Genomic DNA, 17,315 nt, shown 5'->3' on the forward strand with positions numbered 1-17,315 from the left:
GTAGTACATTGCGTAAAGTATTGCAGCTTTTCAGTTGGACTTTGGTTAAGTTTAAAAACGAAAGGACTGGTCGATTAAACAGATCGAGCTAACCAAGGAACTAACTAATGTACCTTCCGTCCACTATTTTAGGTTCGAGCAGAAAAACCTTTATTTTCATCTAATCCAGAGTTGGACAATTTGGTAAGAATGTTATAAATGGTTATATTTTATACACTGCACAGACTTAACTATAGACATAACTATGCACATAAGTGACTGTTTATTTTCAAAGCGCTGCGTTTACTTTGTCAAACGGAACAAAGATATTGTGTGTGTGTGTGTGTGTGTGTGTGTGTGTGTGTGTGTGCGTGCGTGTGCGTGTGCGTGTGCGTGTAAAAAGAACAACATGAATGTTTCTTAGGGAGATCGCTTTGAAGTGTACAGCAAAATCCGAAGGGGTGTTGCATGGTAATGAATTACATAGGAGGAGGTTGAGCTGAAGGAAGTTACTGCTTAGTATCACTGTTTTACATTTCAAAACAATTATTTTGTTAATTTGGACTATTCTCAATGTGAAAACATGCAGTATCCAATAAAGGCAACTGGTGTATAGGATATTCAAAGATGTGGTTGCTGAAGTTCCGATATTATTTCGCTGTACCCACGGATCCACAAGCGACTTTTGTAAAAAAAAAAAAAAATTATAATAATAATTGCAAAAAGTTTTACATCGATGCATACCAATACAACTTTTTTTTTTTTTTTTAAAGATTATAATATATAATGTTACCATGTGCTTAAAACTCAAAATCAACAGTTTTGCTTTCCGTCGTGGTTTCATAATGTTGTTTATTCATTACTTGCTTGAACGAGTTAATCAACACATGAATATGTTATTAATTAAAATATTTCTAACAGTTCTTTTTTAATATATATATATATATATATATATATATATATATATATATATATATATTCATTTTTATTTATTTATTTTACACAGATGATTCAAGCCATACAAGTATTACGGTTTCATCTTTTGGAGTTAGAAAAGGTAAACTAAGAGTTTTTATTATTATTATTTTTTATATATATATATATACATAGAAGACAATGTTTGGAAATATTACATTATTTAAAAATGTAATATTTAAATTCTGGTCATAATTGTATACCTTCTCTGCAGCGGGGCTTTAAAATAGACCAATTTTTTATTTATAACGTATGCTACTATTTATTATTATTATTATTATTATTATTATTATTATTATTATTATTATTATTATTATTTGATAAACAATGTGTGTGTTTTGCTCAGACAGTCCGTCAGAACAGATATTAAATGAATTTCCACAGTCAGAAATGAGCTGCAGTTTTAGAAGCATATAGCGGTGCATTGAAAGAAACTATCCAAGTATGCAATGGGTGTCTGATTGCTTGATTATTTTTTTTATGTAATAGAGCTGCAACAATATATCAAACCACTGCAGCGTCAATTACAGCAAACAGCAGAAAACAGATTTAAAAATAATAATAATGAGCGAAAGTCAGTTACAGAATATAGGTGTTGTTATGTAGGGACATGTTTTAATAACAGCTGTAATCATATCTTATTTTATTTTTTTGTTTAGTTATATATGTATATGCTCCAGAGATATCCAAATTATGTTTTAACATAGAGATGTTATCATAAAATCCTATTCTGCTCCATGAATAGCTCTTCGGGTTTGACATGGTCTCTTTTTTCTGACTTTCAACTTGTTGCTCCAGTCTCCTGAGAATAATAACTGCAGCAACAATTTCACTATTGTTTCCTTGCCTGCGACTGTTATGCCTCTTAATTATAGTTATTCTTGGACTAGATCGCTGGGTTTTCTTTCTAAAGGTATTTTCTTTTGCGTTTAGGTCCACGAGCTGTGTGATAATTTCTGCCATAGGTACATTAGTTGTTTGAAAGGAAAAATGCCAATCGATCTAGTTATTGACGAAAGGGATGGCAACTCAAAGTCGGACCACGAAGAGCTTTCAGGATCTTCAACAAACTTAGCTGACCATGTAAGTTGCTGGGGTTTTACATTTATGTTTCTCTGTTTAAACCGCATTAATTTCTTTTTTTTTTTTTCTTTTTTTTATGGGCGTTAAGTGTTTTGACTAGGTTTAGCTCACTGCTTTCTGTGCATGTTTTGTAATTTTTCGCCGCAGTTTTGTCTTTTCACTTGAAAGGATGTCTTTAAAAAGTAGTGTAAATGCTCATTTACAATCCTTGTGATTTTGTTCATTTCCTTTTTCCGATTCTGGAGAAAGGGTGTCGATAGTTCAGGAATCGGATATACTCACCGCGACTGAACTTTTTCCTTTTCCCCTCGTAGGCTGCTTTTATACTGTTTACCTATTTATAGATCTTAATCCAATACCATGATGTCGACACGGACTATTACTACGTTGAAATAGCTAATTGATTATGATGTGCGTGATTAAAGTAATGGCAAGCATTAGCCTGTTGCTTTTGTAGTAAATCGTAAACTGTACAATCCCTCAGATAGCCGTATGCATGCTGACACTTGTCGCTGCGTTGTGCGGATTGACTTTGTTTTTCAGAACGATAGATTTTAAAATGTTGAGTGATAATGTTAAGTGCAAAGCGATGTTTATGTTAATTTTGATTATCTTGGTAGCATAAGGTGTTTTTTGTTTGTTATTAAACTTTTTAATCTTGAGAGTTTAAATCAAGAAGGAGAATTGCTGAATTAAAAACTACACGCGAGTGTACAAGAGGCACACACATTGAGAAGCAAGCATTCAAACGGAAAGGGCTGCAGTTGAGAGTTACCGTTCAGGTTATAACCTGGTTGATTGGATTTTGTTGGTTGGGATGATCAAAATATGAATGGGTGCTTTTTTTGAAGCAACGGTTTAATATTGATTAGGCCGCCATTGTAGTAGTGCTGTTGCAAATATCATGTTATTATCAAAATAAATGTAAAAGCAAGACTATACAATCAAGGAGCGGGTACAACTCAGTGTAAATCATCTGCGCAGCTGTAAATACGGAAAGCGATTTAGTACGGAAAAAAATCTCGTGCATCTGCGCAGTATTGTACACTGCATATATCAGTTATAAATTTAATGCGTTGTGGTTAAATGATCATGTGAGTGAAGATGATTCCATTTCTGTTTAAGATTAAAGTGGTATGTGGTTAACAGTTTTTTACAATTGAGAGTACAGTGGCCTACATTCACTGATACTGTGACGGATTGATATCTATCAACTGCACATGCTCAAGCCTATTAGGCATTACGGCAGATGTAAGTGTTATGCAGAGTCGCTTGTAATATTGGAAAATTGGTTTAGATTGGCGTTCTTATTTACAAAGTTATTGGGAAATTGCAGGGCCTTGCAGGGCCTTATCAACTTCATTTTCAGCTTGAAACTAGGGTTTGTTTCAAGTGTAAGTGTAGAAATGAGGCATGCTGTTGTTTATACTAAAGTCAGAGATTAGATAAACTAGCCTGTTTAGTTTCGTGGCAGATGGCAGTTGCCCAAGCCAATTGTTCCATTATAATATTCAAATTTAGACATTGCAGTCGGACCATTGTGTAAAGTACTACTTTGATAATTTAATAATTAAAGGTGCCAACAACAAACCTGAGTGTGGATGACAACCCATTTATCTTCAACCCGTCAAGGGTTACCACTTCATTAGGTATTTTAGTTTAGAGCCTTTTATATCACTGGGATTTTAGCTATGCATTTTACTAGCGCTATTTGTTCTCAAAGAATCAGTCATCGGTCCAATAAGAACACGATCTAGAAACTTGAGGACAATATCAAATATGCACAGTTTGCTTTAGTTTGGAGAGTAAAGGCTTTCATTTTTAAGCTTACGGAAAAGCAGATACATTCCCTAAGTAAGGCTTACCCTCTAACAGTTTGAGTTTTAAACTGATTATAATATGGTGCTATAAATTAAATCTAATCTGTCCCATATGAAATGCATTAAAATGTTTAAAGTGGAGCTAATATTGACTAAAGCTGTTCTTCATAGTTTAAGAAGTGTAGGTTTATGCAAAATAAAAGTGTGTGTGTGTGTTTTTTTAATATTACAAACTGATACTGCCCATATTTTAATTACCGTGCAAGGCATCTGTATTAAGTTTTTTTTGTGCAACATAATGAAATATACAAATAAAAGTTGAAAATAATGGTTACATAAAATCAAGCAAAGGGTTTAGCCTGAAGTGTAATTGGGTTAGGTTATGGGACATGGGTTACTTCACACACACACACACAAAAAAAAACATGCTGAACTTGTTGGTTTAGAAAACGTGCAAAATACCATTAGTTATATTTTTAAACATAACAAGGGTATACTAGACTACAATACACCATGTTCCTTCTTTTACAAGGACTGAATATTTCCACAGCAGAAATATTAACAAGCCTGTCTAAAAACACGTACAGACACAAAGCCAGAGGTGAACTTGTGCTGAGTTTACGCTAATCTGAAAATAAACTTCAGATTGAAATGGGGAATAATGGGCAACAGACAGGTGTGGAAAGAAATGTGCTGTTTGACGACAATAAAAGTTTTTTTAAAAAAGGGATTTTTTTGTATAATTCATTACTAGCTTCTCTTTTCGGCACAGAGGGAGAGGCAATCTAATAGTTAGGTATGCTAATTTATTTAGTTTGACTCTCACACGTCCATTTTTCTTTTCTTTGATATGCATTTTTAATACATAGCCCGAGGCTAGATCTCATTTGGTGAAAGTTGGCGTAGTGTAGATGATGAGCCACTTCAGAACGAAGGAGACAGCCTGTTTTCTTTTTCTTTTTTTCCCGTTACCTGATGGTAGGCAGTAATCAGGGTCCTCTTATTTGCAGTTGGAATGCTCTATTGTCTTTGAACCGATTGCTTTAGACCAGTGTCAATGAAAAGATGTCCTTTTGTACACCTTTTTGGTGGATGTGATTTTTTACATCTGTTGCCCTTCCCCCTCTCTCTCACATGCCTCTATTAAGTAATAACAATAACTTAGTCCCTCTAGAATTCACAGTGATAAGCACTGGTTTATTGTTTGCTATTTCTATCGGCTAAGCTGTTCTTCAAATTATTCAAGCTTTTTTTCCCCCAAAGCCATAGTTGGAAGTGCAAATTAATTGTAACTGACTATCATCTCCTCTGATGAACAGAAACAACAGTCCATGTTTTTGTATACCTTTCTGTAGGTGTGTGCTATTTTCTCATTTTCTTAAGGTGACACATGTGTTTAGCACAGAATGTATTTCCTGGCACACCTTGTAAAGCGCCCTGCTTTTCATACACCTATTACTGGTATCGTTTTTGGTCCTCGTTTTTTTTTTAATCTTCTGCTTAAGGCTGTTGGATGTAATTACTAAAAAGGCTACATATAGGTTATCAAAGCCACACACGAGCTGAACCAAAACATTTCTACTATGCCTCGATTTCATTTGTTGTCATGAGAGACTGCCAGCAAAGCAGATTTATCAGTGTTTATGTAAAACGTGTAGCACAATAATGTTTTTGTGTTTGTGCCCAAAGAGAAAACTATATTGGCTGTGGCATTTTAAACCACGCAGCACGTCCTTACTTTTCCACTTTATTTGCATTTTCTTTTGTCTTCAACAAATGGAATACCTTCTATCTGGGCCAACTCAAAGGCATGGCTCTGCATTAAACTCCCTGTTGTAAACCTGATATCTGCATTTCTGTATATTAAGGGAAATGTAACATGTGCAATCAGCTTTGTTTCTACATGTAAAGAAAACACTGTTACATGTAACACGTGAGTAAGTTTATTGTTTCAAGCATACATTGTAATGTTAATGTATATCACCATTTTTACTCCCCCAGTGCTTTATAAACGACAGCATTGCAATATCTTCCATATTAGCTGCGTTTTTTATAAATTGCCATTGCTTACTAGTACAGTGCCCGTAAATGCTTACCTTTAAGTGAGATTTCAATTGTAAACGTAATTAATAGCAATTGCAAAACTATCTAAAGTGAAAAATAGACACACTACAGATTCCAGATACAGTAAATATTCATTAACATATTTGGTACTCTGTCCCATAGTAACACTATCATATTTAAACCCAGAAAATAGGTTTTACCACATGTTGTTATTAGACAGTTATTTGTTATAAATTATAAGATAATATTTAATTTTCCACCCACTAGATCATTTATTATGTTATAAATATGTCTTTGCCTAATAGAAAAGTAAGGTTCATTTTAGCTGCTATGTGGAATTGCTATATAATTATGTTTTAAATTATGCCAAAACATGTAAGAAGTTATCTTGACTATAGGTTGAGGCAAGACATTCTGTAACATATACTTCTCCTAAGATTTATAGGTGAATGATGTGTTTTACGCCAACAATAAGCGCTGCTTAGCATTTAACTTCCCCAGCATTGTAACAGTATACAGTGGCATTGAAATCTTTGACCTGCTGAACCGCCTCCCTGGGGGGAAATGACAATTAGTAAATAAAAAGTATATCTCAATAGAAGATCTCTATGTGGTTTTGACTTCTATTGCCTGCCAGTAAAAAAAAGGTATATCCCTTTAAAAAAAACACTTTGATAGGTAAAATTGTTTACATTTCCCAATACTGGGGTTTCACCTTCTACTGAGGAGGAACGCATCTGATTTCCTTCATATACCAAGAGACCTATATCCTTCCTCTGCTCTTTTCTAGCTTTAGCAAAATTCAATGATGGTGCTAAATCAATTTTTTAAATTCCAAGGGACGAATACACTGGCAAAATTGTGTTTTCCAGGCAAGGCGGTGTGTGTAAATGAGAAACGGTGGATAGCGACAGTGTTCTCCTGTGGCCTAGCTAGTACAAGCTTTCCCCATATTGTCTCCTGCTTTTATATTAATTACAACTTGCATTATCAGCTGTAAGTCTGTAACCTGGCAAATAGAAAATGCTGCCCCTGGAGACCTAGCTTCTTGTATCTATTTTCCATCTACTTCTATTGTGCTATGCTTGGTGTTTGCTTCCTTTCTCTGGGTAACTGCGCTCTTTAACACAATTAGGAAAGAGCAAGGAATGAACCATGTTTGACTCCTAATAATTATTGAAGCTATTGGGAATTGTTGCATGCATGCAATGCTTTTGCCTTTGCACTTTAAATTGCATCTTTGAGGCGGATGTTGACGTAGTTTCACGACTTCAACTTAAATGGACTTTTAAAGATATTGAAAATGGTTTTAATGCTACACCTTCAGCTAGTCAGGAGCCTTGTGTATTAAGAGATTTACTGAATAATTAATATCAAAGTAGTGAAAGGAAGTAACTGTGGGATTTAAAAAGTGAATGCAGAGAATTGTTAGAACTGTCTTTAAACACACAATTTAAGAAATGTACTCAAACAGAACATATGTAAAATATGTAATATTCTGTGTTTAAACCATTTACTTATGTTTGGCTCCTAGAATTATTTAGCATAGTGAATGTCTTAGAATGCCTGGCACTTTTCTATTTTGTATAACCAATCTACAAGTAAAATCACACAGTAAATATACAGCCCCAAACCAAAGTAGTCAATCCTGCACAACGAACAATGACGTTTAGCAAAGCGAAGGCCAGTATGAAGGGATAGGCAGCAGTGGGTGTTTTTATCTGCAGGATGTTGCACCCAGTCATTTTCTTCCCTAAGAACAACAACAGTGCATTTTCAGAACACAAAGTCTAGCTTGGCCTAGATAGATTGTATGATGTTGTTTTTTGTGGGTTTTTTTTTAATGCCATTTGCCTTGAAACATAAAGGAGGTGTTACTGGATAATTAATGTCATTTTAACATCTGTGGTAGGGATCTGTAGAAAAAGATGGCTTAAAAGAGACCTCAGTGCAAAAATTAACATCACTATGCCTCATTCCCAAAACCTTGGCCTAGGTGAACATGTTGCAATTATTCCGTTTTCTAAAAGAACGGTTCTTGCTCGTTGTTGGAGGGCTAAATTCATGCCGAGCTATTGTTTCTGCTCTTTTTCATGTAATTCTTCAAGCTCTTTATCTGATTACCATCCGGCAAACAGCTGACGCTAAGAGGCTGCAGAGGGCTGAAGAGCCCCTGTCTGCTGTTTGCCTTCAGCTTGAAGCTATTTGAGTGCTTTCCTAACTTGCAGATAAAAAGGGTAGCTCATAGGCACAGCTCCGGCACAAGCGCTAGGCAGGAGGGAAAGTTGTTAAATCTCTGTGTTTTGCTCCTGACTGTTCCAGTGCTGGTTTAACAACCTAGCTTTTAACGCAGGACTCTTTTAAAGATTTTCATCTTAGAAATAAAAGAAAATGGTAATTTTTTTTTTTATACAACATCCTTTTTTTTTTACAGTGGGTTGAGGGGGGATTTGTTCTTTTCTATTGCAGAGATGGTGTCAGTCAATGCCATATTGTTGTCACATGCAGGTGACATGTACAAGTGCAGGGGCAGGCCTGGGGCTGATCTGTTTCATGTGTTCTGTCTCTCCTTTCTGCCAGAGGAAATGCCATCTCTTGCCTGCCTTCATGTGGAGCTGATAAAGCTTTTTTTTCCTGTATAGTAGAAATCCTGTTTTCCGTTAAGCAACAGCAGGGTATTGGGAATGACTAGGGAAGGAGAGAAGGACCAGGAGGAGAATACACTCAGCAGCGTTGCTCTAAAGCTGCAACTTTCAGTTTTCAGCACTTATCTCTTTGAAAAGCACGCTTTCACTCCAGGAATAAAATAGCTGTTTTTGTTATGTTGTGAAAGAGAAAGATTGTTTTGCTTTTTTTTTTTTGCCAGAACAGCATTGGTAATCCTTTAGTGATACATGTTGTTGTATAACTTTTTTTTCCAACTTTAACAGGATGTTTAAACCTCTGGCATTTTCTACTAAATATGATTATAGTTCCATACTTTCTTGTTAAAGATATTAATTACGTGCATGCATTTTCTATGTTTGGACTTTTATATACATTACTATCCTAACTGTTTTTGTTGTTTTTTTTTTAACTTCATTGAGGTGCAACCTATTTAGTGAAAATAAGTCAGAATAATGAGATTTCTAGTGAGAATTGCCATAACATAGTGTTTAATACTGTTTAAAACTTTTAAAAATTTAAAGTGAACATATTACTAGAAATATAATACAGTAACGTCAGACCATTTTAAAGTGGAAATGACATTTGTTGTGCAACACCAGATCCTTGAGACAGTGCTTGTTGTAAAGAAATTAAACAGTCGACTGATCCTTGAGGCGAGTATGTACAGTGTATTGCAAGCTCGTCCTCTGTGACTGTAATATGTTAGAGACGCTAATGTGGTTCCTTTGCCTTATTTCCCCCCACTCTACTTTCTGTTCCTAATCTGCTGCTGGAACTGTATCTGTGGAAAAAATTCCTTGGCTTCCCCTCACCAGAACCCAGCGTCTTGGAGAGACCATGATGATGCAACCTCCACACATTCGGCAGGCACTCCAGGGCCCTCCAGCGGGGGCCATGCTTCCCAGAGCGGAGACAACAGCAGCGAACAAGGTAAGAGGTCAACCCTTTTCACCTTCTCGCCAAGCAGGCATGACTAAAATAACTTGAACTGTTATTATATTAGTACACGTGTTATAATGGTAATATTGGTATGAATGGTTGGGGTGTACTCACCTGTGTATGTCGTGCCATTTCCTTTCACACACACACTTACAGTGTATCCACAGATCACTTTAAAATAAAAACATGGAATTATTAGTACTATACTGTATTTGGGGTTCATATGCTATTACCCAGGCTGGATGATTATTTAATCTAAAACCAGAACTTAAAGCATGTGAGTTGTATATTAGTTTATTTATATAATGAGCACTGCTATGCCAGATACCTTTTTTTTAACTTGTTAGATGTAGTCATGGTCATTTACTTTGTTCATATCTCCAAGCAACAAAAACCTGCTACTGCTTTACATTACAATACAATGCTGGATAATTTGTGGTATTTATCATCGGTGGAATGCTTTAAACACAATATCAATTGTAGTTAACAAACGCTTCCCATGCAGCTACATATGAAAGATAATCCTGATTTCATTAGTGTATGGCTGCTCTTTGTTTTTTTTCCTTATGTCATCACTGCTAGGCCAGGAGGAAAAAAAAAAATCTGCAGCGTATTGATTATCTTACATGCATAAGTACAAGTGACCTGTAATCCACCAAGCTTTTATCGACTGAAGCCTGGTCCAGCCCCAGAGCTGTTGATCAATGTAAGAGAATACACTCTCTGTACTTTGCATATAACGCAGGCTAAGAGAGTGACTGGGTAAGGTGTTAAATATAGCCTTAATAGAACTCTAACCACGAAAACATCTTCTAGAAACAAAAGGGAAGAACGGGAAGCTGATTTAATGTCTAATGAGGCCATCTTCCACAGAGTTGTTTTGTGCAAGGCTTGCTCTGACCTTTTGCTTTGCTCAGGAGCCCGACACTTCATTTTTCACATTCTTGCAATTATGTTAACGCTTGAAGCATTTTCGACTCTAACTCTGCTAGCAGCACCAGGAATAACTTGACACTGTGACTTACCTCAGCTCCCTCTTCACCCCTCTCCCCAGCAAATTCACAGACCCCAAAACCAGTTTCATTAACAGGTCAATAGGACTGAGATGTTTTTCAAATTGCCTGGTTTGGTTCTGTTATGTTGGGTCTGATACAGAGGGGATTGAGATTGCAGGAAGACACAGAAGAGCAGAGATAGCCCTTGGGTTTTATCAGGGAAAAGCAGCATGTGAAAATCCCTCTGCTGTGCATTAAAAGGTGTGCAGCTTGAAAATCAAACCATTTCCTTCAAACAAAAGTCTCAGAAGCCCCTTTGGGTCCTGCGTTTCCTTTGCACTTTCCACAGACTGCTAAAATGTTTTTGGTTACATAATGTCTGCAGAAAGGCCTGTCAATAATTGCTGCAATGGCAAGCTTCTTTTTGGTTTTTATGCTGCTTTTAATTAAGTCATTTATTTTTACAGGACAGTTTTCATTATGAAAACATATTTACACATTACTGTTCGATGGAGAGGTGACTTGTTTATATTTATTACAGTATGACATTAGACAACTTTACATTTTTTAATTGTGCAACACTTAAGTATGACTGAGTGAATGTCATTGAAAAAAGCAGAATTTTACAAAAACAACTAACATTTCTATACTTTTAGCATTATAGTTATTTTAAACATTTTCATTTTTTCATTGTGCTTTGATGCAGTGCCTGGCTTCAATTCCAGCCCAGTTTGTTCAGAGTAGATTTCTGTGGGAAAGATTAATTATCAGCTTGAGGGCGAAAGCAACACATATACTGAGTAAGATACAGCAGCTTTTCCAGGTTAAAACTGTCACTGCTGATAAAAGGTTAAAGTTTTTATATTTTCGGCAATAATATGTAATTATTATTTTTTAAATTATGTTATTATTCAAAATGAAAGCAAACTTGAGGCAGTACAGATCAGCTGCAAAACAAACATTTTATAGCATAGTAAGATCAGGAACAAGGTTTTTGTACTGCGGGTCTATGAAAGAATTGTGTGATTAGTAAAGGAAACTCAGGAATGCCTTTTATAAAGAATCTACATTACATATGTGTTAGATGTTAGCATTGATATATGTTATTTTTAATTCTGTTTCATTTCTCTGAGACCTTTTATTGTTTCCAATTACACATGTGGTTGCTTTGTATGATAGAAATGTGCCATTGTATTTTACACTGTGTTGAAGGTATGAAAACTATTACTGAGGCAAGTAGAATATGCTTGCCTAATCATTAGCTATGCATGAGAGAAAAAATGATGTTGACATCTCTGATGTGAGGTCATTGTAAAGGGCCTTCCTTACAATTCATTTTTTGGTTAAAAAAAAAAAAAATTCAATTTTGTACATTTTGCAGCAATTGAACAATCCTTGCACTGTGAATAGGCAGAATTCCCAGAAAAACTGAGACAATTGGCCCAGTAACTGCTTAGCTCACCCTGCAAGCTGAGTATATGTTAACTGCTGTGCTGCCAGCTTTAGTTAGCTTGATTCATTAAATAGTTCCATTTTCTCTAGCATGATCACTGGTTAACTTTAGAAAGGTCCGATTTCGGGATATCCGAGACATTGCCAGCAGTAGGCTTTGCAGTAGGTAATGCAAACTGAATGAGCTTTACTAATGCATTCTCTGACGTTTTGAAAGACTTAATTCTGTGAATAGTAAAAAAAAAAAAAAAAGTGGTTGGAATTTTATCAACGTGACAGGGGCCTTGTTGCATCTCTAGCCTAGCCCTTAGTAAATGTGAAAGGATGTCTCCTGGTGCTGGTTTGAGTTTAATTTAGAGTAGTAATTAAACCTGAATACTGCCTCATAAACAAAAGATAAACAATAAAGCAGCCACATTCCCTGCTGCTTGATAGCCTTCTTTCCCAGCTGTTTTAGCACTGATAATTTTTACACAGTGAACTAGCTAGTGCAGAATGTTGCCGGTACAGTGCTGGGGTCGGGGGATGAGCTCTAAACCACAACAAATAACAGAATACAAAGGATATCTCTTTATATACAGAAAGAGAGCCAGATAAACAGGGCAGGTTCAAACAATGCCGTATACAGCATGTATATTTTGCATGACACTGAAGCCTAACAAGGTACATAACTTTGATACCTGTCACATTTTACTGTTACTAATTACAAAACAAACTCTTATTTACCTGTTTTTGAAGAAGTGTAACTGCCAGGTATTTGTTGCAGGCTTTTACAAAATCAGGAGCCATTTTTTTTGTTGGGTGGGGTAATTGTTGAAAGCTGAGAATAGTTGCTCTGAATAAAAAAAAAAAAAACAGAGGGATACTTTCATGATCCCATTAGCATAACAGTGGGTAAATTATTCATGCCAAGTGCCAATTCTATGGGGAAAAGTATAGTTAATGCACATAGTTTTAAAATGTATCCCTTTCTGAGACCGAAATTCTTGCTTGATTCAGCATTCAGCCGTTTACGGGAAAGCTCTGGTGGCGTGTTAGAAGCAGTTTCAGGGGTGCTTTGAGGATCTTCTCTCAGTGTGCTCTCCTCTCAATAAAGACCATCTGGCCTTGATCCAAAAGGTGATTAACCAAAATGATCAGCTCTTGTTGCATTGTTACATGCCCAATACTCTGGATTAAAAAGAAAGAAAAAAAAAAAAACACTGGCAGCTAACGTCATCTTCAGCCCACCACCCCCCTTGTAGATTGTTGCAGTATTCAGAGGTTCCTCAGGCGTCCGTGGTATCAACATGTCTGTATTGGCCATAATCATGAACAGGTTGTGTATACGGCCTTCTCTGGGTTGCTCTGTGTTCTGAAGCCGGAAAACGAGTCATATTAACTGGGTCAGGCTAATGTGCAAGCTAATGTTCAATTGGACATGGGGAAAGAATTACTAAAATTATTCTTACAACAGCTGAGGAGAATGTCTGCAATGAGCCATTAGGGAAAGCTGAGTTTTGTGCATTTTTTTTTCTTGTGCAGATGAAGTCTTAATTTTCTTTGAAAAGAAGAAAAAGAAACAGGAAATCCTAATGAAAGAATGAAACCAAGCAGGGCTTTTTTTTTTTTTTTGGAATAATATCAACTTTGTACAAATCTACTACACTAATGCTACAAGTAGTGCTTTGAGCATTGCAACTGTAATGTAATACAATGTCCGAAAGTGAAACAAAAACAAGTATTATAAAATTAGTATTATAAACCATGAACTAAACAACCTAGTTACTGGTAATTTAATAAGAACCCTTTCAAAGTTATTAGTTGTGGGTGGAATTTGCCAACCAATTAGCAGATGACCTGCAGATCAGCCAAGCACTCACCTCTGAAGAGTGATAATCCAACAGCACTCTTCTATTAGCTAAACTTTGGGAAGGGGGTGGGGTGGGGTGCCCACAGGCAGCATCTCAAATGCTCTGTCTTGGTAGGTCCCTATTATGGCTGAGAGAGGGGTTACAAAGGCCATCTTTTACAAAGGCACACCTGCAGGATGACTTTAAACCCTGCCTAGGCACTCCCCCAATAGCATTTAAGGTGTGCTTATTTGGGAATTAACCCTGACTCCTGGGCTTTAAGTTTCCTTATTTCTTTTGTGTTTGTCTGACTGCCCTTGCTGCCTTTTCACTTTTCTTTTTTTTTTCTTTTTTTTTTCTTTTTTTTTTGGCTTTCTTTCTTGGCGTTTAATCCCTACTCTGTCTTTACATCTAAACATTGCATAGCTGAGGTCCTTTTTTTAAATATTTGGACGTAATCTAATAGCTTCTAAGAAATATCTGGCTAGAGAGGAAGGGTGGGGTGGAGGTTACGAAGTGGATTCTAAATTCCAAAAGGCAGCGCTACCCTACAGGTACTACTTAAACAATGTGCTTGCAGTGGGTGTAAAATAATACAGCTTTATTTTATGAGCTTATGCAAATTTCCAAGGTATTATTGAGATTAGCACATTTGATAGTTAAAGCAGTGTCTGGTTCCTTGCCTCTTAAAACATGCCCATGCCTATTTTACAATATAGCTGTCCTGTTCCTTTTTTGCTGCCAGTGTTTTAACTGATTAACTTGTTTTTGAGAGTGGGGAAAAGCAGATGGATGTATATGATTTGACAGTAGTTAGAGCCGCAGCTCTTGTTATTGTACACAACTGCATAATCATTTCTAATTACCCCAAGGAAGTATCATGAGTGTTAGTCAGCAAAGATAATTTTCTTATTTACAAGCCCTGAGCACTGAGCACTCCTGAAGGAGGAGAAGAAGCAGGAGAAAATGGGAGAGTAATACACAACAAAACAAATGAATTTGCCAAACTAGCACCTGAATACTCCCTAGCTTGCTTCTGGCTATGGGTGACAATATATGTATTATGCATTAAGATAATACATTTATAAGGTTATCAATTGTATAAAAAAATGACAACAATATTTTTCTTTTTTAAACTGCCTTTGAGGTTTAAAAAATAGCACCTGCAATTTTACAAAGGGTCGTTTTAGGCCTTGTAATCTTGTATTAAATTCTGCACTGTGTTGAAAAACGGGCTTTCATCATCTTTATTTCATTGTTTATTTGTTTATTTATATATGTTTTAGGACATTTGTTTTGAATAAGGCAGTCTAGCAGTGTCCTACATACAAATATAGTATTTTTCTTCATTCATGCATAGTTAGTGTTTATTTGGCTTATGATGTGTTTAATCAAGGATTTTGGTGTTTTTTTTTTTGTTTTGTTTTGTTTTTTATGACAGTTGCATAATTGCACGCTGTTTTTGCTTAGCTTTGTGCTCTGCTGCTGTAAAACTTGAAATGCATCTTGCCTAATGCCATCAAGCAACAATGGCGCGGCATTGATTAAAAACAATGCGGGAATGTAAACTTGTAGAAAGAAGAAAGAAAGGAAAAAAAGATCCTGTCAACCGAAGAGGTCCAACATATGAATTTAGTTTGACAAAACTCAGGCAGATTCTTTGTGAGTACCGGTAAGCCGACCTTATTTATATCAGAACAGCATTTTTTAATTTCATTTTACAATGAGCAACAGTGCATTGTTAACAGGGACTGCACACATTCTGGGATGCAACCTTTAGACAACTGTGTGTCTGCTGGAGACATCTGTGAGGAGTGACCTCTTGAACTGGAAAAGAATGCTCTGAAGGTGGGGGAATGCAACTTACCCCTCCATGGCCCGAAGGACACTAAAATGTGCCCAGGAAACCGTTCAAATTGTGTAACTATTAAAAAGACAGGCAATGCATAGGACTAGTGTTGTTTGTACCTAGAGGTCTGTTTTTCTCTGGCCTTATGAGATCGTTTTCATCCTTTATAAGTCAGAAGGACCCCAGTAAAATGAAAGGTTACGCAACAAGACACAGCTAGGGTGAGAGGTGCTCCTTGCTGCAAGGGTTACTGCTATTCAAGGCACATGCTATTGTGTGGATGCTCATTGTTACAACAAAATTAGTCGTGCTTTCATTAATAGGGAAAAAGTAAGGGTGTTGTAAAGATATTTATTAGTTCCTTAACCACTTGCATTGCCTTGGAGAAATAGATGGCTGTGTATCAGTCTAAGATCCTTTATAAAAACAAACAAACAAAAAACAACAATTCTTGTTTCTGTTTTTGGGTTTGTTTCATCCCCATTATCATCTTTGATGAAGACTACAACATAGGGGGTTTAGAATGAGGGAGTAAGAACATCAAGACATTATGTGTAAACCTGTTGTAGCATACAAAGGCGATTATGCTGGTAAAATATTTTTTAAATAAGACTAATAAAAAAAAAGGAATTAGGAATGTATTTAGCTGCATATCACAAATTAAACTGTTTCATTCTGTTAAATTCAAGGATAAAAACAAAAACCCTTAACCATGGTAGCAACAAACAGGGACAGGCTATCTTATTTCTGAAACAGCCCCTGGAAATGTATATGCTTATATTTTCTATATAAGCATATACATTCACAGCCTAGATTAACAGCCAGCAGTAAGAACTGCATCCATTTCCCAATTGAATTCCTCTGAGGGGAGGGTGTTAGTGGCTCTCCCATTTGGTTTGTAAGCATACTGAGCCCTCTCATCCTCCACACTCTAAAAATAATACCTTGTGCCAGGCAACTTATTACCATTAAGCAAATGTGTAAGAAATCCAATTGAACACCTATTATTGTAGGTCAGCATTATAGAGCCATAGCAATTTGAACCTTGGATCTGAAGTGCAATTTCTCACAGTCTTTAATGGGTTCTTCCCAGCAAGTTATAGAGTAAATGCAATTCCTTGTGCCAACAATTGTCAGGCTTTAAAAAAAAAAATAGCAACAGGTCTGGGGTTTTCGAATGCAATTGATTCTGAATGTATCTTAAGAAAGGTAGGTTAATTAACTGGGATGCTCATTACAATATACTGGCTTCCTTAAATAAATTAAAACTGCGCTCCGAATGAGTGGGACATTGCGGATACTTCGTGCATATCAGCATCAGATGCAGGTTCCTGAAATGTACTCCATGCTAGGGGGTGAACATCTTTTCTGTTATGCAGGTGAATGCAAGATTGAATGCATATCCTTGGGAGATTACATTTATGCATGTACGTACAGTAAATGTAGGTCATTGTGATCTACTTTTTCATGATACTGATAGCTTTAATTTTGTATACAGCCATTGCAGGACATTATTATTATTATTATTATTATTATTATTATTATTATTATTATTATTATTATTATTATTATTATTATTTTCAAAGATCAGGGCTGTGGGACTGTGTAGCAAATAGCTGATATCAGAAACAGGCACCCTGTCATTGTTCAAGTCTAGCCA

General features: G+C 36.1%; 1 protein-coding gene across 4 annotated transcripts in view; it reads left to right on the forward strand.

The window, feature by feature from the left end:
• The window catches only part of LOC117422478 (homeobox protein Meis2), a 71,628-nt gene that overhangs the window by 2,780 nt on the left and 51,533 nt on the right, over window positions 1-17,315 (forward strand). For all 4 annotated transcript variants that reach the window (XM_058987608.1, XM_058987610.1, XM_058987607.1 and 1 more), the window contains exons 4-7: window positions 133-183; window positions 986-1,036; window positions 1,888-2,037; window positions 9,404-9,518. In XM_058987608.1, coding sequence (XP_058843591.1) covers window positions 133-183; window positions 986-1,036; window positions 1,888-2,037; window positions 9,404-9,518 — 367 coding nt within the window. The remainder of the gene's footprint in view (window positions 1-132; window positions 184-985; window positions 1,037-1,887; window positions 2,038-9,403; window positions 9,519-17,315) is intronic.

This window comes from Acipenser ruthenus, chromosome 15 (assembly GCF_902713425.1).
Source record: "Acipenser ruthenus chromosome 15, fAciRut3.2 maternal haplotype, whole genome shotgun sequence".
In the NCBI taxonomy this organism is placed as follows: Eukaryota; Metazoa; Chordata; class Actinopteri; order Acipenseriformes; family Acipenseridae; genus Acipenser; species Acipenser ruthenus.